The 27,601-nt window shown below is 39.4% G+C and overlaps 1 protein-coding gene across 1 annotated transcript in view; it reads left to right on the top strand.

Annotated features, from left to right (window-relative positions):
- Kdm5b (lysine demethylase 5B) overlaps positions 1-26,336 on the top strand; it is a 46,000-nt gene extending 19,664 nt beyond the window's left edge. The window contains exons 12-26 of the mRNA XM_015483849.2: positions 2,140-2,259; positions 3,005-3,199; positions 6,459-6,640; positions 6,799-6,923; positions 8,187-8,337; positions 8,483-8,597; positions 9,304-9,659; positions 10,689-10,827; positions 14,286-14,465; positions 14,986-15,144; positions 18,159-18,644; positions 20,202-20,313; positions 22,115-22,269; positions 23,779-24,099; positions 24,610-26,336. Coding sequence (XP_015339335.1) covers positions 2,140-2,259; positions 3,005-3,199; positions 6,459-6,640; positions 6,799-6,923; positions 8,187-8,337; positions 8,483-8,597; positions 9,304-9,659; positions 10,689-10,827; positions 14,286-14,465; positions 14,986-15,144; positions 18,159-18,644; positions 20,202-20,313; positions 22,115-22,269; positions 23,779-24,099; positions 24,610-24,747 — 2,934 coding nt within the window. The 3' untranslated portion in view covers positions 24,748-26,336. The remainder of the gene's footprint in view (positions 1-2,139; positions 2,260-3,004; positions 3,200-6,458; positions 6,641-6,798; positions 6,924-8,186; positions 8,338-8,482; positions 8,598-9,303; positions 9,660-10,688; positions 10,828-14,285; positions 14,466-14,985; positions 15,145-18,158; positions 18,645-20,201; positions 20,314-22,114; positions 22,270-23,778; positions 24,100-24,609) is intronic.
- The last annotated feature ends 1,265 nt before the right edge of the window (positions 26,337-27,601 follow it).

Raw genomic sequence — 27,601 nt, 5'->3', positions numbered from 1 at the left:
TTTTTTTTTTTTTTTTTTTTTTTTTTTTGGTGCTTGGGATTGAACCCAGGGCCTTTTGCACTTGTGTATGCAAGGCAAGCACTCTACCAACTGAGCCATATCCCCAGCCTGGGAGTCTATATTGAGATGTATGGAATTGAAGAGTCTATCCTAATTAGCTAAATAAAATGTAAATGATAGACTAATAGTGTTAAAATGAATTATTTTTATTTTTTTTTAGTTGTAGATGAACACAATACCTTTGTTTTACTTATTTATTTATGTGTGGTGCTGAGGATTGAATTCAATACCTTACATGTGCTAGGCAAATGCTCTGTGACTTAGCTACAACCCCAGCCCTAAAGTGAATTCTTGATCTTGCTGTGACCTAAATTTTATGTGTTTTGGCTTCACAGGTTAGTTAGTCAATGGGAATAGACTGAAAAGACATTTCATTGAGGTATCATAAGTTATGCATGGGCTATAACTGATAAAATAATGACCAATAAGTACCAAAATTCTTCCATACTTTCATTGTTAGTACTTTGCTCATTGATCCCTGCCCCCTCCCCCACCCCCTACCATGTGGATTGGTCTTGCCCCATTTGTCAAAAGTAGCTTGCTCAATGCAAGACTTGGCTCTAGTTCTTTAGTATTTGAGCCAATCATGCAAGACTACATTCTGGACCTACAGAAGTAGATGAATAAGCTGGGTGCAGTGACTCACACCTATAATCCCAGTGATCCAGGAGGCTAAGGCTGGAGGATCACAAGTTCAAAGCCAGCCTCAGCAATTTAGTGAGGTCCCAAGCAGCTTAGTGAGACACCTTGTCTCAAAAATAAAAGGGTCTTGCCAATTTGCACCCCTGAGTTTAATGCCCTGTACCCCAAACAAAAAATAGATGAATGAACTCCTTGTGCAATAGGGATTCACAATTTAAGGGGAAAAAAGGGGCAAAGTTTATGTAGAAAATGGAAAGGGTGGTGTGGTTTGTTAGTGTCAAGTAGACTATTGAGATTCAGAAAGGGCTTATAAATTAGATGCCATCTGAAGTAGGAGTTGGAACTTCTGCTTATAAGTGTTTGGCAAAGAGTAGGAGAGGAAGAAAGTAGTTCAGATAGAAAGGATTTTGCTCATGTGATACAGACAGTCTTTATGAGAACCCTAATAGAGTCATTACCATGCATATGTCTGGACCCCATCACTAGAATTTCTGATTTTTTGGGGTCTTTTTTTGGGTCTTGACCACAGTTGGAACAACCATAAATTCGAGATATAGAGGCTTAAAAAGCTGTGTGCTCTTATGTAAGTTCAGTGTAAAAGGTGTGTGCCTTGAATAATACAGGTGCTTTTGGTGTTTGGTTAATCCAAAGAGTGGAATGATAGGAAGTAAATTTGAGATCCAAATCAGGAAGAGCTCTGTATGAGATTCTTTTTTTAAAAAAAAATATTTATTTTTTAATTGTAGTTGGACACAATGTCTTTATTTGTTTTTATGTGGTGTTGGGATCAAGCCCAGGGCCTCCCACGAGCTAGGCGAGCGCTCTACCACGGAGCCACAACCCCAGTCCTATTATGATATTCTTGAAATAGAATCTTCAGCTGGTGGTAGGTTATCCTGTTTGGGGGTAATGAAATTACGTTAGGATTTTTTTTTTAAATGATATCAGGGATGCTTAACCACTGAGCCACATTCCCAACCCTTTTATTTTTAAATTTTTTAATTTTTTTTAAAATTTTGAGACAGGGTCTTGCCAATTTGCTTGCCTTCCAGAGTCTGCCCTTGAATTTGTGATCATCCTGCCTCAACCTTCTGAGATAATGGGATTACTGGTATATGCCATCATCCTCAGTAGGATATTCTTTATGGTAGCTGTATTAAGAAAAATGTGTCTTGATCCTGGATGTGGTCAAAGTTTTGTATTGGAAGCCATATTTTTTGTTCAGAGTAACTAACTATGGTAGCCTGGGGTACTGCTCCATCTTGTGGCAGAAATTAGGTGACATTCTATCTATAATTTTTCTTTTCTTTTTTTCCTCAGTTTTAACTGGCAGAAAGCTTCATGTTTTGGAGAATCACCTAATAGTTTATGTCCAAATTATCTTTGGTGAGACTGTAATTGAGAACCTCAAAAATCTCTAATTATCTGTCTTTTTAGGTTTATCGAACGAATCAGTGTGCTGGGGAGTTTGTGATTACATTTCCAAGAGCTTACCACAGTGGTTTTAACCAAGGGTTTAATTTTGCTGAGGCTGTTAACTTCTGCACTGTTGACTGGGTATGTAATTACAAATTAGTGAGCTTTTTCTAACTGTGGAAATGGAATATAATGCTTTCAAATCTGCCCTGTGTATTGTTACTATAACCTGTTGATGTTCAGCTGGACAGTCTGCAAATTGTTTTCCAGTCCATAAAGAGATAAGGCTCTTAGTACCACATTGTAAATCAAGCATATGTAATATAATCACATTATTTAATTCCACTAACTTTTTCTTTCTTTTGTAGCAAGACTTTATTTTTTGTTGTTGTTGTGACTTTTTTTTTGTTTTTGATTATTGTTCTTTTGAGATGGGGTTTAGCTATGTTGCCCAGGTTCACCCCAAGTTCCAGGGCTCAAGTGATCTTCTTTAGCCTCTTCAGTATCCTGACTTAATGAAGAAAGAGGAGGTATTGATTAATATTCTGCAACTCTAGTCTGGAACTTTGTCCATACTGGTTTAAATTATCCACAGTATTGCAATTTACTGACACATTTGGTTTCCTTTAGTTATAAAGTTGAATATTTTTAAAAAGTATATTTTAGTTGTTGATGGACCTTTTTTTTTTTAAATGTGGTGCTGAGATTCCGTTGCCTTCATACATGCTAGTGTGATATTTTATAGTGTGATATTTGGTGATATTTTTTTTTTAAATTTTTTATTGTTGTTCAAAACATTACATAGTTCTTGATATATCATATTTCACACTTTGATTCAAGTGGGTTATGAACTCTCATTTTTACCCCGTCTCCTCCTTTCTTTCAGCTGCCATTGGGCAGACAGTGTGTGGAGCATTACCGCCTGCTTCACCGTTACTGTGTGTTTTCCCATGATGAGATGATATGTAAGATGGCGTCTAAGGCTGATGTACTAGATGTTGTAGTGGCTTCAACTGTTCAGAAAGACATGGCCATTATGATTGAAGATGAGAAAGCCTTAAGGGAGACTGTTCGTAAATTGGTAAGGTTTCTCCTCACCTAATTGCATGTCATCCGGGTGTAACTTTAATAAGTTACACACTTTAAGAAGTCTTTTTTTAGTGTATTTAATTTCCTTGAAAGCCATTCTAGTAGATGTATAGTAATATATCATTTTTGTTTTTATTTATTGCCTATCTTATTGTGGACTTATTTGCTACCTATTTATCTTTATGTTCAAATGTTTGTACCCCTCTTTAAAATATTTTTAATTGTAGATGGACATAATACCTTTTATTTTATTTGTTTTTAAGTGGTGCTGAGGATAAAACCCAGTGCCTCACAGTGAGCCACAACCCCAGCCCATATTAGGCCCTTTTTATTTATTAAATTAGATTGTTCTAAGAGTGCATTATATATTCTGTATACCAGTCCTTTATCAGATAAGTGTTCTGCTAATATTTTCTCCCAGTCTGGTTTATCTTTGGTTCTCCTAGCACTGTCTTTCATAGAATAGAAGGTATTCATTTTGATGAAGTCCATTTTATTTCTTCCTTTGTTGTTGTGCTAGGGATTGAATCCAGGGTTTTGTGCACTCAACCAACTGAGCTATATCCCCAGCCAGATTTCTTCCTTTTGTAGATCATGTTGTGGTTGGGGGTATGGGTCCTACTTTAAAAAAAAACAAAACAAAAAACTTTGCTGCATCCCCAGCACTACCCCCCCACCCCCACCCCGCAAGACAGGGTTTTTTGTTGAGTTGCTGGGACTGGTCTTGAACTTTAGATTCTCCTGTCAGTCTCCTGAGTGGCTGGATTATAAACGTGTGCCACCACTCCTGGCTAGAATCTTATAGTTTGAAGACTATATTTAGGCCTTTGATCCATTTCAAGTAATTTTTGTTGTGTGATAAGGTATTGGTCAAAGTTAATTTTTTTTTTTTCATGCGGATGTCTAGTTGTTCCAGCATCATATTTTAAAAAAAGTATCTGTTCATTGTTACCTTGGCATATTGGTTGAAAATCACTTCATACATATGTACATCTGTCCTATTGCTAATGCCATATGCTTCTCATTATTGTAATTTTCTAAGAAGTTTTAAAATCTTGTATCTTACAAAAACCACCCCTGCCTCCCCTACTGGGGGCTGGGGGTTCAACCCAGGGTGAATGCTCGGGAAACATTTTAACACTGAGCCACATCACCAGCCCCTATATATTTTGAATTCTGAGCCAAGGTCTCACTTGCAGTCCCCTTTATTCATCCTCCCAAGTTTCTGGGATTACAGGTGTGCACCACTTTGCCTGGTTTACAACTTTGTTCTTTATTTTAAAAATAGTTTTGTCTCTTTTATTTTCTTTGAATTAGCTGATTGATTTCTACCAGAATGACTCATTAGGATTTTGTTTGGGACTTTATTAAACCTATAAATAGTTTGGGGATAATTGATACTTTTAACAATACTGAGTCTTTTAGTTCATGAACATGGTATAGTTATGTTTTTCTCTTTTTTGGCATTATTATAAGTGGCACTTTAAAATTTTTTTATTTTCTAATTGCTAACATGTAAAAATACAACTGATGTATTCTGCAACCTCATTAAACTCACTTTTAATTTCTAGTAGATTTTTTTTTGGGGTGGGGTAGGGTGGGGTGGGGTATCAGGATTGAACTCAGGGACACTCAGCCACTGAGCCACTCAGCCACTGAGCCCAGCCCTATTTTATATTAGAGACAGGGTCTCAACTGAGTTGCTTAGCGCATTGTGTTGCCTAGGCTGGCTTTGAACTCACGATTCTCCTCTGTCAGCCTTCCAAGCCACTAGGATTACAGGCGTGCACCACTGCGCCTGGCAATTTCTAGTAGATTTTTTTTTTAGTACCGTTTTTGTTTATCTTTTTATGTGGTGCTGAGGATCAGTGCCTCACACGTGCGAAGCAAGCATTCTACCACTGAGCCACAACCCCAGCTCTCTAGTAGATTTAAAAAAAAAAAAAAAAACAACTGTACAAGTATAGGCTGTCAAAGATCCTTTATATTTTTTTTTTTTAAAGAGAGAGAATTTTAATATTTAATTTTTAGTTTTTGGCGGACACAACATCTTTGTTTGTATGTGGTGTTGAGGATCGAACCCGGGCCGCACGCATGCCAGGCAAGCGTGCTACCGCTTGAGCCACATCCCCAGTCCCTCTAGTAGATTTTTAATGGATATATTTGGGGACAAGTCTTCAAGTAGAATTTAGTTAATTTTTTAAAAATGTGCCTTTTTTGGGTGTATGCTGAAATGTTGACTCTCTGACGTCCATAATGAATTAGTTGCAGGATATCTACCTTCCCCTGATACTTTATAGTTGGGGAAAACTATGCCCAGAGGTTTTAAGTGACCTACTAAGCTCATACATTAGTAATTGTAGCTAATCTCATTTTAAACAAAAAATTCCAACTGTCTCCATTCATGACATTCTCAATTATAGATGTAAGACAAAAGAATTACATATTTTAAAAAAACATTAATTAGCATTTTCCTTACTCTCCTTGTTTTTGTTGGTCAATATATTTGTTAGAAGTGAAATAGCCAAAAGGTTAAAATAAAACAGAAGGCTCATAAATTGTCATAACCAGGACTGGCATTTTCATGTTGGATTTGGATCTAGAAGCAGATAATTAGAATAGGTGGTAGAGTTTAGGCTTTGAGTGGCAAAAGATACATCCCACAAGGGCCCACTAAAAATTGGATGACGTAGAATATAGGTGAAATTCACTGCTTAAGACTATTTTCCCTTGAGAGTCTTACTTTGAAGTTACAGTCTCTTCTATTACACACATTTTATAACCTCATGAGATAATGATATCACTGCATATAACTTTTTCTGTAAAAAATTAAGAGACCACTTAGTAAACAGTTACTACTTGGGTATCTTTCCCACTTGCTCTTTTATTTTTATTCTTTTTATAGATTATCTAGGAATATCACTATGAAGCTCTATGTAGCATTTTCTCATAAATAGAAAGCTTATCTATTTTTTTTAATCCCCATCTTTGCTGAAGACATGGACAAGGCCATTTTGGAGTGATAAGCAGCTACTCATTGTTAGTCATTCTGTTTTTATACTTAGATCAGAAAAGCCAAACATAAGACCTTACCTTATTAAAAAAGGTGGAGGTCCTTGTTACTTTGTATTCCACACATTTTTGCCCTGCTTCTGTATTTTGGTAAGACTTTTTTTTTTTTTTTTCCGTTTAGTCTTAGGGGCAAGGAGATTATTGTCCTTTAAAAGTCTCTAAAGTCTACTTCATTTTAGGGAGTAATTGATTCGGAGAGAATGGATTTTGAGTTGTTGCCAGATGATGAGCGACAGTGTATAAAATGCAAAACAACATGCTTCATGTCTGCCATCTCCTGCTCTTGTAAACCTGGCCTGCTTGTTTGCTTGCATCATGTAAAGGAATTGTGTTCCTGTCCTCCTTATAAATATAAACTGCGGTAAGTAAGAGGAATGATTTTCCCCCCTTTATGAAAAGCATGGAATCTTTACTAAAAGCTCAGTGATCTCCTTGTTTTCGGGCTAAAATGGTAAGTATAAAATATTAAGTTTTCTCCAGAGCCATGTGTCTCAAAGCTGTCTGGTATTCTTTTTCCAGTTATCGATACACTCTGGATGATCTCTACCCTATGATGAATGCATTGAAGCTTCGAGCAGAATCTTATAATGAATGGGCCTTGAATGTGAACGAAGCTTTGGAGGCAAAAATCAATAAGAAGAAAAGTATGTGGCACAGAAAGTGGGGCTTGCTGAATACCAAATTGGGGCTGATTGTGATGCAGGCAACTTAAAGTTATCAACAAAACAGATTATTAGAAAGAGCTGAAGTCATCCTTGGTTACCACCTCTGTGCAGCCAGGTTTCTAGAACATTGGCAACGCATTTAAAACCAAAGAGTGAATAAAGCAGATGCCCTTACATCAAAAGTGATAACTTAATATATGAATTGTGCTTGATAGTTTATTTAACAATATTGTTAGGAAACACAATAACCTTTTATACCTCTTTGTTTCAGAGATGAAAGCATTTTACATTTCACACAGAATCTTGGGAAAGCTTTTATTTATTTATTTATTTATTTATTTATTTTGTGGTATTGAAGCTAGAGGCACTTTAGCACACTGAGCTATATCCCTATCTTTTTATTTTCTTCCTTTGAGATAGGGTCTTGCTAAGTAGTCCACATTGGTCTTGAACTTAGAGTCCTCCTGCCTCCGCCTCCTAAGTTGCTGGGATTACAGGTGTGCACCACCTTGAGTAGATCTTAATATTTTCATATTGAAGATCACTTCTAAACAGTTGTTTAAAATCTTTTTCTCCAGCCAGGCGTGGTGGTGCATGCCTGTAATTTCAGTGACTCGGGAGTCTGAGATAGGAGTATCACAAGTTTGAGGCCAGCCTAAGTGAGACTGTGTCTCAAAATCAAAAAGGGATTAGGATTAGAGGGCTGGGATTGTAACTTATTGGTAGAGCCCTTGTCTCACATGTGTGAGGCACTGGGTTCAATCCCCAGTACCTCCTGCACTGCACCCCTGCCAGTCAGTTTCTTGCCCAGCTGCCACACCCCCCCCCACTCAAATGAATAAGTTTATTTAAGTAATCAATTAATTTCTTTTTACGTTTTGGTATTGGGGATTGATACCAATGGCATCGAAACACTGACCCACATCTGCAATCCCCTTTTTTATGTTTTATTTTCAGATAGTCTCACTAAGTTGCTTAGGGCCTCACTAAATTGCTGAGGCTGGTCTTGAACTTGCAGCCCTCCTGCCTCAGCTTTTCTCAAGTTGCTGGGATTGCAGGCTTATGCCACTATGCCCACTTCAAATGAACAAATTTATTAATGACCATTGCAATAGTGTTCAAGTTATATTTATAGATAAGAGTAGATAAAAGCAATCTCTCAAGCAATCTCTCCTTCAGTTCTATGACAGTACTAATAAATATAATGATTATAAAAAAGGTGTCTTTTTTCTTTATTCCTAGGTCTTGTCAGCTTTAAGTCTTTAATTGAAGAATCGGAAATGAAGAAATTCCCAGATAATGATCTTTTGCGTCACCTTCGCTTAGTCACACAAGATGCAGAAAAGTGTGCCTCTGTTGCCCAGCAGTTGCTTAATGGCAAAAGGCAAACTAGGTATGTACTTCTGATCATTTTTGTCACCTAAACTTGGAAACCTGTTTTAACTGATTTTTCCTTCTGTCCCAGATTTCTTTGACATTGGAACCTGTGAGTGGTGAATAAGGTTCTCATACAGCTTCCCTGGGTTTTTCTTTTGCAGATATCGATCTGGTGGAGGAAAATCCCAAAATCAGTTGACAGTGAATGAACTCCGACAATTTGTGACACAGTTGTATGCTCTTCCATGTGTCCTCAGTCAAACACCACTGCTAAAGGTAATTATAGAGGATGTGTGGGAGTACATTATTAATTCTGTGTTCTGTAAATAAACTTAAATCATTAAATTCTCTTTCCTAATTACTTTGTTCATTTATTTCAAATAAATTTTAATATACATTAAAATTGTGTGTGCATAAAGAAATTATAATGTCTGTAGAAGAGAGATAAAATTCAAAATTTTTATTTTGAAAGTGACCACCAGCTAGTTCTTACAGTTGGTGTAAGGTTTTTTTTGTTTTTTGTTTTAAAAAACATAGTCTCTTGTTTTAGCAAGAAACTTGCTACAGTTGGCTTATGTTAGTTGCCTCATTTACTTATATTATTAGTAAAATCAAGGAGGGATGATGGCAGAGGATCACATTGAATGTGAATTAAAGATTCTAAGTCTGAAAGAAGCCAATTCCTGAAATTACTTGTTTATTTATTAGCAATTAAACTCAAGGGTGTTTAACCACTGAGTCATATCCCAAGCCCTTATTTTTTTTTATTCCAGATAGGTTCTTGTTTAGTTGTTTAGGACCTTGCTGAGTTGCTCAAGCTGGCCTTGAACTTGGGATCCTCCTGCCTCAGCCTCCCAATTTGCTGGGTTACAGGTGTACACCACCATGTCTGGCTTTGAAATTACTACTTTGGTGGGACAGCTTATAATTTGTTGCATTTGCACCAAATGCAATTGGTTTTTGTGTGCTTTTTTCCTTTTAGGATCTCTTGAACCGTGTAGAAGACTTCCAACAACACAGCCAGAAACTACTCTCTGAGGAAATGCCTAGTGCTGCTGAGCTACAGGACTTGCTAGATGTTAGCTTTGAATTTGACGTTGAACTTCCACAGCTTGCTGAGATGCGGATACGCCTGGAGCAGGCCCGTTGGCTAGAAGAAGTGCAGCAAGCTTATCTAGATCCCAGCTCCCTTACTTTAGATGATATGAGACGTCTCATAGACCTGGGAGTGGGGCTGGCCCCATATTCGGCAGTGGAGAAAGCTATGGCCCGGCTGCAAGAACTGCTTACAGTGTCAGAGCACTGGGATGACAAAGCCAAGAGTCTTCTCAAGGCCAGGTAAAAAAAAAGTAAACCCATATCCCTATCTTGGGGAAGGTTGAATGATAAGTTACATTTTAAAGCATAGAGAGCATAGTTGTTGGCATTTTGCAAGTGTTGAGTTGCTAAAATGCATATAGAATACATGTGGAAATAGCTTAGATATTTTGTCCTACTTTGCAACTTGGGTGAAGAATATTATTATTATTATTATTATTTATTTTACTCATGATGAAATGAATGATTTAAATGAACTACCTCTTCTAGGGATAAGATTTAATGAAATTTTTCTGGATCCCAATGAGACTGTCTTCAAGAGAAGAACACGTTTACAAATAGGTGGAAATGTTTAAACCAATAAGTGGGGTGTCAGGAAGTCTTAAGAGAAGTAGCTGAGAGATAACATGTAGATAATGCAGCTTTTCTATAGAAACAGGACTGTACATTTTGTGCTGTTGATTTAGTAATTCAGGATACTTTATCTGTTTTTGAGGTTTAGATTTAGATTGTACACAGGCTAACCATCTGAGGGAGAAGAGAGAATGAAGCTTCTTTCCTACTCTTGCTTTTTCTGATCGATTTTTGTTGGTCCTCTTGACAACATAAAGCATTGAAATTATCTAGGTTATAGACCTAGACGGTTTTGGTACTCTGCTTTGAATGTGTTAATATCTTGTAGAATTTCACTTTGTCCTTAGTGAAACTCTGAATTTTGACAGTTTATCTAGTTTAACGTAGAAGAGATGTCTGTCAGTAAGTTGTTTACCTTGTGCAGATGAAAGTTTGAGTTTATACCATCATAAGATCAGGTCCAAGTAGAGCTTAAATGCTTTATTGAGTCATTTGCTTTTTAATCCTATTTGTGATTATACAGCAATTAAAATTTAATTTTATATCTAATAACCAGTGCCATTTGCAGATTTATTTGCCATACTTAATTTCTTATTTTTTAAAATGAGGGTTTTTTTTTTTAGCATTTTTAGTAACCATAAGAAAAATGAACCTTCATAGAAAATGCTGAGAAGCCTTTTTGTTTAATTTATGTAGACCACGGCATTCGTTGAACAGCCTTGCTACAGCTGTAAAGGAGATCGAGGAGATCCCCGCATATCTGCCCAATGGTGCAGCCCTGAAAGATTCAGTGCAAAAAGCCAGAGACTGGCTTCAGGATGTCGAGGCTCTGCAGGTTGGTTTAAAAACAAAAGAAAATGTCCCAGATTTGTAAGTGCATCTATGAAGAGCAATAATTGACAAGCAGGTTTTTTTGGAGGAGAAGGGTGTGTGTGTGTGTGTGTGTGTGTGTGTGTGTTGGTTTTTGGATTTTGTTTTTGGTACTAGAAATAAATGGAATAGAATCTTCAGTTAGTGGTAGGCAGTCCTGTTTTGGAGTAATAAAATTACATTAGGATATATATTTTTTTTGGTACCAGGGATTGAACCCAAGGGTCTTAATCACTGAGCCACATTCCCCAGCCCTTTTTATTTTGAGACAGGGTTTTGCTCACTTGTTTAGGCCCTCGCTAAGTTGCTGAGGCTGGCTTTGAACTTGGGATCCTCCCACATCAGCCTCCTGAGTCACTGAGATTACAGGTGTGTGTCATGGCTCCCAGCTAATAATTGACATGTTATTAAGGATGGTGTGTGGAATCTTATTTCACTGCACAGATTGAGTGTTTTTTTTTTTTTGTTTGTTTTTTTTTGTTTTTAAGAGTTGAGACCCAAATACTGATTCTTTTCAGCCTTTTGGGATATACTTACCTGTTATTATCCTGACCAATTGGATCAAATATTTAAAGCATAGACAATTCAACCCACTTTTTGGAGTCTTTCTTGAGTACTTGGTTGCAGATCAAGGGAAAAAAAAGAAAAGAAAAAGTTGTTGAGAGAAAAAGGTATGGTTGCCTTTACCCTCTCACCACCCTCTCCCCCCCCAAAAAAAAGAAAGAAAGAAAATGGGTTTCAAAGTTATATCCAAAGTAATTATCACCAATTAAGTAATTATGTGGCCCTTTGCTAGATGTTTGTTGGATATAATGTTTTAAAAAGAGAGTTATATTTGGGCTAGGAATGTAGCTAAGTGATAGAGGCCTTGCCTAAAATACATGAGATCTTGTGTTCAGTCCTCAGTACTGTCTGCTGTGTTTCCTTCCACCCCCAACTCCAGTTCACTTGAAACATTAGTAAGGTTCAGAAAAAATGCCTTCTATGATTTACCCAATTTTTAGCTGGATAACAATTTGAAAAGCAGTTGGTGGGGGAAATGGGTGTCTTCTTTTGTCTTTGTAATTATTGTAGGTTTGATGGACCTTTTGAGGGAGGAAAAAGAGCCTCAAGTTTTCTTTTCAGATTTTAGTAATAAAACACTCTTGTTTTCTAAATATTTGTGTAATTTTAATTGATGCTTATTGACCACTTGTTAATAAGAAATACCAAATGGGACATTTGTAGATAAATGTTTGCAACAAAATATCTGGGACTCTGTTCTGGTTAACAGGGCTAAAAAGAAGATACATTGTTTGAGGGATATTATGTAATTAAAATGTAATCCTAGCAAGACAAAAGTATTTTACATGCATGTAAACGCCCAAGGAGTTGTAGTTGCAGGCTCTTCTCAATAGTTGTTGATGTTATAGTAATTGTAGTCATGGCCCTCTTTTCACTCAGTGATTGGTAGCAACCAGAAGGTGAGGTCATGCAAATGGAGAGGCTAGCTTATTTAAATCAGAAAGCAAGGAAATGCTTCTGGATAGGTATATTGCATTCATTTCTTTGCAATAGTGTCCTTAAGACCAAAAAGCAAGTTTTGCTTCTTACTTGAAAAAAAATAGCCTTGCCTTTTCTTGCATGGATTTGATTAACAATAGGGAACCAATCCACTTGATAGTTAGATTATTTATTCTGGAAGGTTATGGAGTATTCTTTTTCCTGCCTCAGCCTCTGGAGCCACTGGAATTATAAGCGTGCACAGCTGTGCCCAGCTGTGGGAGGCTGTCACATCATGTGACCAGCGTTTTTCCCTCCTGATCTGTTGAGGCATTATCAGTCATCCCTGTTGATCTGGCTACTTTTAAGTGGCTGAAGACGGTAGCCCCAATCTTGAGGGTAGTAAAAATGTAGCCAAATGTGTCTCCATGCGTGGGCGTGCCTTCCTATATCTCCAGGAATTGAGTTACCTTACCTGTCCTTGTAACCCTGCCCTTCTTGACCTTCATTGGATGGAAATTTCTAAAGAATCTAGAGTCCCCCCAATAAAAGTCCACTCCAAAACGTGCTCATTCTCTCTCGCCAGCCTCTTATGATATTCCTCCCTTTCCCGTTTAGGGAGCTTGAGGCTGAGGGCAGAGGAGCCGAATTTAAAGGTAAATGGTGCATTTGTGTTTTATTTGATATCTTAGGAAATTCACTTGAGAGACCTCTAGTTTAGCTGTCTCCTGGCTGCGGCCAGTACCCAGCCACTCCATATTCTTCTAAATAACAATCATAGGAATGGCATGTGACTCATGAGTCAAATACTTTTTATTTTAAATGTCCATCAGAAATTTATGCCCTAACAGATTCATTTCTTTAAGAATAAATATGAAAGAGCATAAATATTCAACTGCCCAGTTTACCCTGTTGCCCTAGAAATGACTTTTAGGGTTGTCTAATCCATTGCACCTAATTGGTATAGCTCTTTTTATTTTTTTCCTTTAACTCATGGAGTTCTCCCCATCCTATTTTTTCCCCCTCGTTTCACTGTCCAGTCTAATTTTCCTGAGGTATGCTCCACCTTCTGGATTTTTCTGGTTAAGAGATTCTTTGTGGTGTGTTCTGTCTTCTATATTTTCTACAATTGGAGTTAGTTTCAAAGCCTTGCTGGATTTGAGTTAAATATGTTTAACTAGAATAAATACATCCATATGTGAGGTGGTGATGTATCTGGAAGACTGACCATTAGCCATGTTAAGTTTTACCATTGTATTAGAGCAACACTGGTGCAGTTCATCCCCCATAACCTGATGCTTTTATTCTTCTTCCAGTTTGGCATTATCATTCTCAAATTGTGGTTCCTGGACCAGCAACATTAGCATCACCAGCAGCAGCAGCATCACCTGGGAACTTGTTAGAAATGCAAATTCATGGACCCTTCCCTCACCTACTGAATCAGAATGTCTGGGGATGGGGCCCAGGAAACTGTGTTTAAACAAGCTTTCCAGATGATTCTTATGCATGCTAAAGTTTAAGAACCACTGGGCTTTCTCAACTCAGATTTTAGTTTCCTGAATAATTTATTCTGGGTTACTTTAATTCATCATTGGTGAGTGGATTGGAGAAAAATACTTTTTTGTTGCTTTTTAAAATATAAGTCAGCATATGAAAGGCTTGAGTCACTGTAAGCTTTTATTTCTGTTGAATTTTTTCAGACAGTCCATAGGGACCAATGTAACAAGTCAATTTAGAATGACATAAATAGAACAAAGAGACACCATAGTGTTTGTCATGTTGACATTCCATTGGAACATCTGGGAATTAAACATGTTGAAGTCATGGAGTAATTTGAATTGGTCCATTGATCATGGACCATCTGAATTATGCTTTTCTTGTTTTACATGGAATGTTTTTTTTTTCTTCCCTAAATTGCTATAATTTTTTTTAATTTATTAGGCTGGAGGACGTGTGCCAGTGTTAGACACACTCATAGAACTTGTTACAAGAGGTCGATCTATCCCAGTTCATCTAAATTCTTTGCCAAGACTGGAATCACTAGTAGCTGAAGTTCAGGCTTGGAAAGAATGTGCTGCTAATACATTCTTGACTGAAAATTCTCCATATTCTCTCTTAGAGGTAAGTTTACAGTGGGCTCACTTGGAAGCACTAAAATCTCCTAGCTTGGTAAAATATGTGGTCTATCATATACAAAAGTCACACCATTACTTATGAATCTGTGTTCTGAATTGTTTTTAGCAGTCTTAAATTATTTTTGGATACCTGTTGGCATTCAGTGTCTAAAGTTAAAGACCATTTTTTCATTTAAATTCCTCTATCTTTGTTGAAATTGTACTTTTAAACTTAGTTGTACTTCACTACCAGATTAGAAAACACCTATTTCATAAAGTGCTTTATCTGTACTTTTTTATTATGTTTTTTCTAAGCTGATGCCCATGCATCATCACTAGAATCTGTGATATACTGCATATTTTTACCTATTTAATTGAATCTGGAATCAAAGTAAATATTTTGTAAGCAATCCTGTCTTCCTTTCCTTTCCCCATTCTTCCTTCTTTCCTTTTTTTAATAGACTAGTCTTTTATTTAGCTTTATCTGAAACCCATTTTGCTGATGTTTGTGCTTTGTCCCGCATTAGGTGCTGTGTCCTCGATGTGATATTGGCCTTTTGGGATTGAAAAGAAAGCAGAGAAAGTTAAAGGAGCCCTTGCCAAGTGGGAAGAAGAAAAGCACCAAATTGGAGAGTTTGAGTGACCTGGAGAGGGCTTTAAGTGAAAGCAAAGAGACTGCTTCAGCTGTGCGTAGTAGGGTTTTTTCTTCTCCTTTATTATTGGAAAGGATATATATATATATATTTGTAGATGGACAGAATACCTTTATTTTATTTGCTTATTTTTAATGTGGTGCTAAGGATCAAACCCAGTGCCTCACACATGCTAGGCAAGCGCTCTGCTGCTGAGCTACAGCCCCAGCCCTGGGAAGGATAATTTTTAACCCTTTCAGATATACAGGTATACTGGGAAGACAAGTAGAATAAAGTGCTCAGTTTTATTAGAAATTGTCAAGTATAAAAGATTTATACTTGCCAGGATACCTGGCATGGTAGCACATGCCTATAATCTCAACTACTTAGGAGGCTGAGGCAAGAGAGTCACAAGACCAGATTTGGCAACATAGACTGTCTCACAAAACAAAAACAACATCATCATAAACAAAACCAAAAAACCCGACCAAAACAGAAAGATGTCAGGGATGGGGGGAATTAGCTTAGTGGTAAAGTGCTTGTCTGGCATTCACAAGGCTCTGGGTTTGATGCCCAGCATTGCTTATCTGAGTCTGACCTGCATTTAGTAAAACTGTTGATTCAAGATATCATCTTCAAGTTAATGAGTCAAGTCAAGCTCATGTTCAATGAACAGTATTAGGATAAAAGAAGATAGCTGCATGATTTGGAAGCCGTTTTTGTGTGGTGCTGGGAATGGAACCCAGAGCTTTCCACATGCTAAGCAAGCACTCTACTATAAAACTACACTCCCAGCCTGATTTGGATGCTTTTATTGGCACAAAGTATGGCCCATTACAGAGCATAAGGATGGGATAAGTTCTGGGAAGTGTGACATTAGGTAGTTTTGTTGTGTGAACATCATAGAGTGTACCCTTACAACTAATAGGGCTACAGTGTCAGTAGGCAGTATAATCTTACAGGAACACTGCCATATATACAGTCTATTGTTGACCATAACATTATGTAGCAAGCAACCTGCTGTTGGAACTGACTGAATGGGTTCATCTTTGGGCCAGGACTCCTTTTCTCCTGTTTGGTTTTTTGTAGCTCACTGACCTCTTATGATCGATGTGGGATTGCATTGGTTTATTTATATATTTGACACATTCTTTCTTTGGGGTATATTTATATATTTCTGCAACCCAAGCACTGTTTTGGTGTAGTTACTGTAGTTCACAGATATAATAGTGAACCTACACTATTATATCTGTGCTTCATTTTTGTAAAGACTGAGTCATAGTCCCTTTTCCCCGAAATGCATATATGTCTGTCTGAAACTTTGTGTGTAGTCAGTCTCTGCCCATCTAATCCATGGACTCTGGTTTAAGAGCTCCTCCTATGCACGCATGGCAGAACCCTGAAAGGTCAGTCACTTGCTTTCCATTTTTTGGTTACAAGAGGGCACCTTGTTATTAGATAACATATATTGCTGAACATCATGTTCATTTTCAAAAAGATTTTTTAAAAAAATGTATCACAGGTTTGTTACTTAGTATACTTTTGGAACTATTTTTTATTGCCCCCCACCCCCCATTCATAGATTTTCTTCCTCAATCTCAAAAAGAGACAATAATTTATTCTGGTCTTATAATTCATGGTGTGACTGAAAGAGGATGGGTGGATATGATCACTGGGAATGGTTTCACCTGTGATAAATTAACATTTTAAAGACTTGAGAAAACAGAATAGGTCCTGCATCTGATAGCTTTTAAAAAAAAAATCTGTTTCCCTTCATGTATCTGTTTTCTTTAGTAATATGCTAGAGGAGGGCTTTAATGGTCTAGCTTTTGATTGAAGTGATGGCCAACTCTGACATGGTACAAATTTGAATTTGCCACCTTTATACTCTACTTTTACTTCATGATGGATAGTGAATAAATCTGTAATGCTTGGGCTTGCTTGTTTACTGGAGGCCTTATAGATAGAAAGTGCTTTAGTCTGTGCATGTAAAAAGTTTCACTTATGGGCAGCTTGTAAATGGTCATTTTAGCTTAATGACTATGAAGTTGATTGTGTTTGTTTTCAAGACAAGGTGACTGAACTCTGCTGGGTCATGGCTCTCTTTAATAAAGAAGAAAGGCTTTAGGAATACATTCAACTTGCTGCAAAATGGCAGCTTTGCAGATTACTTGTTGTTGTGTTTGCATTAAATGATCTTAGTTTAGTATGCATGTGTACATGTAATAAAATCTGAGCTGGACGTGGTGGTAAACACCTGTATGAGCAACTCTGGAAGCTGAGGCAGAAGGATTAAAAATTCAAAGCCAGCCCCAGCAATTTAGCAAGGCTCTGAGCAATTTAGTGAGACCCTGCCTCAAAAAAAAGGCTGGGGACATGGTTCAGTGGTTAAGCACCCGAGTTCAATCCCTGGTACGGAAAAGAAAGAAAGAAGGAGGAGAGAGAGGGAGGGAGGGAGGAAAAGAAAATAAATCTGGTTAAAAGGTTTTTTTTTTTCTTTTTTAATGAGGACTCTAGTTTCATTGCCTGTAATTGCTGTACTCAGCACACATGGAAGACCTCAGCATTGAAGAGCAGTTAGACATACACTAGTACTGTGTAATGGCTGGCCTAAGAGACCTCTATATCATGTACCTTTCTAGAAGAATGCAAAAGCTAATGGGACTGAAAACAAGTGGAGAGCCTCAGAAATGAGCTCACATGGAGTATAAAAAAAGGGTCTCAATATTTACAGAGAAGTAAATTTTCTAAGAGATAAATGTACATAGATGTTGGATTTTAAGAAGTGATGTAAAGTAATTGCTCATACTGTGCTTCTTATGCCCCAGGCAGAGTGATCTATCTCACATATCACAGCTAATCATCATTGTGGTCCTGTGAGGTGCACACTATTTTCATCTCTATTTTATAGAGAGTGGAATATGTTCCCCACAGTTCCTTGCACTTCAATGTGAGGCTGAGCCAGGCTTTGAATGCAGATAAACTACTGTGGGGCCCTTTCTGTTAACTACTAGGACCTTGAGTTCTGGGGAAGGCAATTTCTTTATGATACCATCCTCTCTTTTCAGATGGCAACTCTTGGGGAAGCTCGCCTAAGGGAAATGGAAGCTTTGCAGTCTCTTAGACTTGCCAATGAAGGGAAGTTGCTGTCACCTGCCCAAGATGTGGAGATGAAAGTCTGCCTATGTCAGAAGGCCCCAGCTACCCCTATGATCCAGTGTGAACTCTGCAGGGATGCTTTCCACACTAGCTGTGTGGCAGTACCCAGTATTTCTCAAAGCCTCCGAATCTGGCTTTGTCCCCATTGTCGGAGGTCAGAGAAACCTCCATTAGAGAAAATTCTTCCCTTGCTGGCCTCCCTGCAGCGTATCCGAGTTCGCCTTCCTGAGGGAGATGCACTTCGATACATGATCGAAAGAACCGTGAACTGGCAACACAGAGCCCAGCAACTGCTCTCGTCAGGGAATCTAAAATTTGTGCAAGACCGTGTGGGCTCAGGACTGTTATATAGCAGATGGCAAGCCTCAGCAGGACAGGTGTCAGAGACCAACAAGGTGAGTCTGGACTCCTCAGGTTTTGGGAATCTCTGTACCTTTCTCCTGATCCTGGTGTCACTGTTTGTTCCCTTGGTAATCACTTTGTGTTACCAGCACTCGCGGCACCCACGGCTTCCTACTTGAAGGATGTGCTCATCTGCCATATCCTTTTAGTTTCCTCTGCTCCTAACAGTTGTTGCCTAGGCACTCCATTTCCACAGAACAAATGTTCACCTTTTCATATATACAAGTATTTTTTCCATTTATATGTCTGTTAACCCAAATGTGTATTTCATGTGTGTATATATCTTTTTTTAAAATTTTTAGTTGTTGATGGACCTTTATTTCATTAATTTATATTATTTTATATTAATTTATATGTGGTGCTGAGAATCGATCCCAATGCCTCACACATGCTAGGCAAATGCTTTGTCACTGAGCCGCAACCCCAGCTCATGTGTGTATTTTAAATTATTGTTTGACTACAAATTTGGCACCTGCCCCCGTTTTCCCTCATGGAATTTGCTGAGAGTGGAAGAGCTTCTTGCCTTCTGTGTATTCAGCCTTTGAGAAAGAATAATTTTTGGAAGTATTGGAGTCCTTTATTTCTTCGGTAGAAAGGCTGTGGGTTTCAATACCTTGTGCATTCTTTCTGCCAAAGCCAGATTCCCTGACCATCACTGGAGGAAGGGGTAGGCCGCTTTCTGTCTTCCTCCATTGAAGCTGCAGGAGAAGAATGTGAAGATACCAGGAAAGCACAGTCAGAATGACAATAGTCAGTCTTTTTATAATTTGACTTTTAAATCTAGTACATAGTTCTCTATCAGAGATAATTACAGTGCTCTTGTGCCATTAAGAACACAGACATGAACTAAATGAATTAAATCTTCAGCAACTTAAGGGTTAAGGAACCAAAAATGCCTTTGTCATATTTGTTTCCTTGGTTTTTGTGTTTTTATTTCTTCCCAGGCCTTAAAAATAAATACAGTGCCTGGCACATACCAGATGATCAATTAAATACTCACTGCATAGATAAATTGGAGCTATCTATATCGTGGAATTGCTTGTGTTTTTTTACACAAGGTTTGCTAGGATTATATCAGTAAAGGCAAAGGACACAACTGTTATTTCTTAAATCATGGTCGAAGGAATGTTTCCCTATTTCCTTTAAATACAGGAGAAGATAGGGAGGTGGATGTGAATGATTTTGACAAATTCTCCTTTGATCTGTTCAGAGGGGTACTTGACTACGTATATTGTATTGTAATCTTCAATAAGGATAATTACATAAGGTTATATGATCTGTTCTCAGAGAAAGTGGCTTATTTCCCAGTGGTCTTCTTTACCTTTCTGAATTCAGTCCAAGTAAAACTGGGAAGATTAAAGGCTTGGTCTTCCGGACAAAGAATTGTTGAGTTGGTCAGTTTAGAAACACCAGGAGACTCCTCAGTTTGGGAGAATTAGCCTTTCTTTTTCCCAGTTACCTTCCTGATAACCCAAGTTACTTTCCTTAGGTTGGTGCCAGTATTTTTAATCCTGAAAAGGCCTTGTTGTAAGATGTTTTTCTTCCATTAGGTATCTCAGCCTCCTGGTACAACATCTTTTTCCTTGCCTGATGACTGGGAAAATAGGACCTCATATTTACACTCTCCCTTCTCTACTGGACGGAGTTGTGTCCCTCTCCATGGTTTGTGAATCATTATTATCATTACTACTACTACTACTACTACTACTACTACTACTGCTACTGGTATTTTGAGGACTGGAGAGTAACAGGTCATCTAGATATAACCAAGTCTTTTGTTGTAGAGGATCAGGTACAATAAAGAACTTTATCCTTCCATTAGGGATGTTGAGGCAAGAAGACCGTAAGTTCAAGGCTAGCCTGGGAAACTTATTGAGACCCCGTCTCAAATAAAAAATAAAAAGGGCTGGAGATGTAGCTCAGTGGTAGGGAAAAAATAAAATGAAAATCAACTTTGAGCCCCCTTTCTTTCTCTTCCTTTTGGTACAAGCTAGCAGCTTTGTTTCTGAGTTTTCTAGTAGAAGCTGTCAAGGTAGAGGTACTGTCTTTTAGGGATGGAACCCAGGATGCTCTATCACTGAGCTACATCCCAACCCCTTTTATCTTTTTGCTACCCGGGATTGAACCCAGGGGCACTTAACCATTAACCACATCCCCAGCCCTTTTTCAAAATATTTTTTTAGTTGTGGATGGACACAGTATCTTTATTTTTAGTGCTGAGGATTGAGCCCAGGGCCTCACACATGCCAGGCAAGCGCTCTACTACTGAATTACAATTCCAGCCCCACGCCAGCCCTTTAGAGACAGTTGCTTAGGGCCTCACTGAGTTGCTGAGGCTGGCTTTAAAATTCTCCTCTGTCTCAGCCTCTCTAACTACTGGGATTACAGGCTTGCACCCCATGCCCGGCCCTTTTATTTTTTTACTTGGAGACAGGGTTTCAAGTTGCTGTGGGTCTTGATGAATTGCTGAGGCTGACCTCAAACTTGGCAATCCTTCTGTCTCTGCCTTCCAAGATACTGGGATTACAGGCATGTACCACTGCACCCAGCAGAACTTCATTGTTAAATGTAGGATATGGGTTACTGTGCATTCACTAGGTAGGGAAGAGGGATAATGTTTAAGTTTTATAAGTGCGAAAGAAACAGAGAGAAAGGCCTTGTCTATTCCTTTCAGGGACAGAAGAGTCAATCCCATAAAACTAATAATTAAGCAGCAAGTATTTAAGTCAGATGCTAAGTCATGGACTGTCTTATTAAATTACCTAAGAGATTTGTGGAGGATCTCAGAGATAATACACATTTGAAACCTACCCCGTCCCAATTTATTTGGAATCAAATTCAGGGCCTCATGCATGCTAGCAGATGCTGCACCACTGATTTACACCCAGCCCTTTAAAAAAAATTTTTTTTTTTTTTTTTGAGACAGGGTCTTGCTAAGTTGCCCAGGCTGCTTTTGAACTTGTGATCCTTCTGCCTTAGCCTGCTGAGTAGCTAGAGTTACAGGTGTGCTCCACCATGCCTGGCCTACCTCCTTTTTCTTACTTATAAATGATTTCTGCCAAAAGCTGCAGCTGGAATCCTGAGCCTTAGTCACACCTTCTCAGTGTGCATCTAGTCTTGTGGTCAGAGCCCCTTGATCCACTCAGATTATTCATGCCCTGGGCTAGCAGCTTGTTTCTGAGTTTTCTAGTAGAAGCTGTCAGGGTAGAGGTACTGTCTTTTCTGTATTAGCAATTAGCAAAGGGATGAAGTTAATACTTCTCTAGTAATAAGGAGTCTTAGGAAATCTAGTTTGGGGCTTTGGGCACATTAAGTGAACCTAGCTTGAACTGAATGCCATTTAAGGAGGATAGAGGGTGGAAGTGGTATGAAAGGCAGTCCTTCTGTAAATTTCATAGGCCTGAATGCACATGTGTGAACACTCTTTGTTGTCATCCTTTTGATTGGGTCTGGTCTTAAACAGGCATCAGTCCAGAAGTGAATGAGCTATTGATGGAAGCCCAGTTGCTCCAGGTATCCCTTCCTGAAATTCAGGAACTTTACCAGACTCTACTTGCAAAGCCAAGCCCTGCTCAGCAAACTGACCGAAACTCACCAGTTAGACCCAGCAGTGAGAAGGTGAGTGTCTGAGGCTGCTGGAGGCAGCAGAAGCACAAAGGCTTTGAGATGATATTTTTAATCCACAGAAGGGTGCCAGGTGTCTGCCTTACAGCTTGCTCTTAAGGGTGTCGGTGAGAAGGTAGGCACCAGCCACCATTTGCTACAGTTTAAGCTTATGGCCTGTGTTTGGGTCTTGTTTGAGGTGACTGTGTAAATTTCTTTCTTTTTTTTTTTTATTTCTTTTTAGTAAGGTGTATGTTTCATCATTACCATGTGATAATAGTGAGAGTTAGTGTTGTTTTTGTCCTATTACAGAAATACTAAGAGGTGAAAACATAATTATAGCTGAGAGGGCTTTTAATTATAACAATTTCAAAAATCAAAGATACTTCCAGAGTCAACATTGAACAAATGCTTTTGTTACACCCTGAACAAGGCAGCTGGTGTGAAGATTGAGGATGCTCATCTTGAATGCTGGCTTACTTGAAGGATTCTCTACACAGTCCTATTTCTTAGCCTAGTTAAGGGCACTATTTCTGCTTCCTTCTAGTGAACTATCTGACCTGGCACTTCAGGCCCCTGAAAATAGGATAGAAACTTACCAGGAAGACTGAAGCCATATTAGGGAAGAATCTCATGGAAGATAATACAAGGGCTAATACCAGCATTTAGGATTTATTTTTCATTATGATAGCAGATAATATAGCACCATTATTATTGTTTAATACTTTATTAGTTGTTGGCGGACCTTTATTTTATTTATTTATATGTGGTGCTGAGAATCGAACCCAGTGTCTCACATATGCCAGGCAAGTGCTCTACCACTGAGCCACAATCCCAGCCCCTAGCACCATTATTGATTGTGTTCAGATAATGTTCCTATGAGGGGTAGGGGTATATGGTTTTAAAGAAGGAACTAATAGCCTGGTTCCTTAGGAGCCAGCAGATCAAAGGGTAGACATAAACACCCAGATAGAAACTATGTAAGTGGCCAGTCACTCCCTGATTTGATGAAAAGAATCTTTGGAAGGATCTTGCATCTCCTGGTGCTGGTTGAGTAATTTAAGGCAAATCATTCTTTCTTTCTTTATTTTTTCCTAGTGTTCTTTGTTTCACTAACAGAGAGGAGGGAAGGAAGTTAAAGTCAAATGGTTGTCCATAGGATTGGAGGGGGAGGTGGTGGAGATGTTTAGGATGCAGGATATTCACCAGGGGAATAATTTGGTTTCTTATTCACCTATTTTCCCTTTCTGTGGTCCTGGGGATTGAATCTGGGGCCTTGCACATGTCAGGCAGGTGTTCAACTGCAGAGCTATATCCCCACCCCTTTTTATTTTGAGACAAAGATTTACTAAGTTGTCCAGACTGGTATTGAACTTGTGTTCCTTCTGCCTCCGCCTCCTAAGTAGCTGGGATTACAGGTGTGTGCCACCATGCCAGGCTCATTCGCCCATTTCCTTTAGCTTCACTAATTTTAGTAGTAGGGAAACTGTAAGCTAAAATTGAATTTGCTCATCTTCCACCCAGAATGATTGCTGTCGAGGAAAGAGAGATGGAATCAACAATCTTGAGAGGAAACTGAAGAGACGCCTGGAGAGAGAAGGCCTCTCCAGTGAACGGTGGGATCGAGTTAAAAAAATGAGGACCCCCAAAAAGAAGAAAATCAAACTGAGCCACCCTAAGGACATGAACAATTTCAAGTTAGAGAGAGAGCGTAGCTATGAGTTAGTTCGTTCTGCTGAAACTCATTCCCTGCCCTCAGACACGTCCTATTCGGAACAGGAAGACTCTGAGGATGAAGATGCCATCTGTCCAGCTGCGAGCTGCCTGCAGCCAGAAGGAGATGAGGTCAGTGAGGTTTGGGCCGTAGAGGACGTGCTTTCCCTTAACTCAGAAACCCTGTAAGCTAGACCTCATCTCGCTGGGGCTTTCTCTTCTGCTTATCTGCTTTGAGCTGATCTGAATGGATTGCTCAGTCCTCCCCCCACTGATATTTCTGCTCTTACCATCGTTCCTGGTTCTCCTCCCTTCTCTTGAAGAAACTCTCGTTCTTCCCTTTTTCCTTTTCTTGCTCCTCCAGCTTTCACCGTCCCGGCGCTAAGAAGGTGGGAGGGATGCTGACGTAATGCCCTTTTGCTTACTGTCACAGGGCAGCACTGTCTTAACCCCAAAGCAGTCACGACTTGAAGATGACTTTGACTTTTGCTTTGGCTGGTGGGCCAGCTACACTCGTTTGGTCCCAGTGGTGGGACGGTGGCTGTTAATGGCAAACGGCCTGAATATCTTGAGGCTGGCCTGCCCAATTTTGAATGGCATTCTTTCCTCTGAACACCCCATCTTCCTGCTCTTTGTAACCAGGTGGACTGGGTCCAGTGTGATGGCAGCTGCAATCAGTGGTTTCATCAGGTCTGTGTTGGTGTTTCTCCAGAGATGGCAGAGAAAGAAGACTACATCTGTGTGCGCTGTACTGGGAAGGACGCACCAAGCCGAAAGTAAAAACAAAACAAACACCCCCACTTAATGTAATTCAGGACTCCAACCAAGAAGATTTCCTCAAATCTCAGCAAAGCTACAGGACTGGTGTTCAAGCCAGTCTGTACACGGTGCTATTTCTATTCCTCATGGGATCATTTTTCCAGAACTCTTTGAAAAAAAGAAAAAACAACTAAAAAAATTTTTGACACTTTTTGTATTTTTTTCCTTAAGAGCTGTTTGTGGTTGTTGAGGTTTGAAATGCTGACTGTTTTTTGCAGGGGTTTCCACCAATTTGGAAGGCATTGAAGCTTGCACCTTTTCATGTACAGCATTGAAATTGTACCTCTGTCTGGGATTTACCGGATTAAGACCCAACTCAGTTTCAGTGCCCACAGGGGCACCAGAAATTCCAGTAAATCCTCATTTGAGGAATCCTTCTCTTGTTTACTCTGTTACCACATTGGGGATTTTAAGTTTTTCCACTTTGGGGATTTTTGTTTGTTTCTTCCTTTCTTTATCCACTTTTCTTTTTTCTGGTAGACTAGGTTTATTTATCTGAGCAATAACTTCTATGTTGGTTTCAGTGGCTGGAATTAAAACAAAACAAAACAAACTCCTGAACAGTGTGTTGGTGCTTTAGCATTTGGTTGATGTACAGAACGCAAATGTCTAGTTTCTAGTGTCACTGATGAACTAGTGATGTAGAAAAGAGACTGCTCTGTAAGTAATTGCCACAGCTGTATTTTGGCTTTCTCCCTGCCCATTCCTCCCTCCCCTATTTTTTGGTAGCTTGTATCAAATGTTGCAGTTTATATTGTGGAATAAATCCTTGGTCCTAATACTACACTATATGCTGGTTATTTAGAGCCATTAGAACAGCTTCCTTTGCCCCTCTGCCTTGTGGGCTTGCAGAACCAGAAGGGGTCGCTTGCCTTGACTTCTGCCCAGCCAGGCTGTGGTGGCAGTGAGTGTATGCCTGCGAACAACATGGGGGTTTCTTCTTTTGCATCCTGCTCTTTTTGGTGGGTCATATGCCTCCAGGCCCCACTAAAAGAACCCCTCAGTCTTCGAAGACTAGAAACTGTCTTTAAAGCCATGCTCTATTTTAATAAACGCTTCAGAATGTCGGTGAGTCAATCCTCAAGTCAGCCCTCCTTGTGGAAATGACACCTTTATTATATTTCAGTTGACAGGGAAACTTGATTTAGGGTTAAGATATTGGAAGGAAATCTAAGGAAGTTTCATCCTCATAGAGGGTTGGGTTTAGTGTGAATGCCCAGGCTCCGCCTTCCTGGTTTCCTTCCTGTCCCTTTCTAACTCTGGATCTGGAGCTGGATGGTTATGGGGTGTGGACTGCCACATCTGTTTCCCTCCTTTTCTTTTGAAAGAGCTCTCCTCTGCAGTGGAGAGGGCATCCTGGTCAACAGAAGAAACTGTTGCTCGCTCTTCCTCTCCTCTTCCATATTCTATAGCCATAAACCTGCAGACGGTAAAACTCTAGTGGGTCTTTAATAAAATAAAACAATAAAAAGCAGTTTGTGATGTAGCAGAGATTTAAATGTACTACCCCCTTTTATGCAATTCAAATAATTAAATCTCTTTAAGAATGACTTCTAGTCAGTTTTCCTGCAGTTATTGTGATGTCTCTCCTTGTCTCATGGGGGTTATGGGGCCAAAAGAAATGCATAGCTTCCAGTGCACAATCTGGAATAACAGTGGTTTGGCCTTTTTAGTATCCAAATTCTTAACCCCACCTCACCCCACCCCTGGTGTTGGAACAAGATACCAGCTGACCCAGTCCTCACCTTCCATTGAGAGAGCAAGCTTGAAAGAGGACACTTCTTGGGCTCCGGAGTAGCTCGTGCACAGGACCCTGGGTTCCACCCCCAGTGTTGCAAGGGGCAAAGAAGACTGCTGCTAAAATAAAGCCTTTGCCTTTAAAGAGCTCTCACCCATGTTGTACAAGCCACCCCCACCCCTCCCCACCATCCAACCCCACTAGTCTTTCTTCATCTGTAAGTTGTGCACAATCTCCAACAATAGCCTCTTTGGTGAGGTAGTATCTTCATCTCTGAGGGGGAAAGATAGGCAGGTGTGTATTTGAGCCACCCCTCTCCCAGGTGGTAACCACTGATCATCATTTTTTTTTTAACATGTGCTGAAGCTAGAGATATAGACCGCATCAGTTGCCTACAGTTACACTGCCAGTAAATGACAATGCCTAGCTTTTTCTTTCAGTTCTGCTGTCTTGCACGCTATCAAACCCTGCAAATGAACAGAGCACGTTTTTGCTTCCATTGTGTACCCAATGTGACCACAGACTAATTTTTGTTATCTAAAAACTGGCCTGGACTCCAGAGAAACCTCTGACCTTACTGGAAATATGAGGAAGATACACACTGACACTTGAGTTTCCATCTCAGTAGTTCTGCAGCCCCCTGAGCTCAGAGAGAAGGGTTGAGGGAGGTAGAGCCTGAGCCAGGAGGAACTCATTGGTGAAGAGCAAATCTGGGGACTTCGCCAGCAAAGGGTAGATGAGGAGTGCTGTCACTTCACCTGTGATGTAGTGGTTGCTTTTTCTTCCAGATCAGACTCGGGGATTTCTCCTTTTTTTCTTTTCCCTACCCTGACTGATAGCAGGGATTAAACCCAGGGGTGTTATGCCACTGAACTGTGTCCCTAGCCTTTTTTATTTCTATTTATTTTTTGCAGTACTGTGGATTGAATCCAGGGGTGATCTGCCACTGAGCTTACATCCCCAGACCCCCCTGCCCCCCGCCCCAATCCACTTTTGGTACTAGGTATTGAACCCAGGAACACTTTAACCACTGAGCCACATCCCAGCCACTTTTTTTTTTTTTTTTTTTTTTTTTTT

This window comes from Marmota marmota, unplaced genomic scaffold, assembly GCF_001458135.2.
Source record: "Marmota marmota marmota unplaced genomic scaffold, marMar, whole genome shotgun sequence".
In the NCBI taxonomy this organism is placed as follows: Eukaryota; Metazoa; Chordata; class Mammalia; order Rodentia; family Sciuridae; genus Marmota; species Marmota marmota.
The sequence above is the reverse complement of the archived record's forward strand: the minus strand, read 5'-3'. Positions and strand labels throughout refer to the sequence as shown.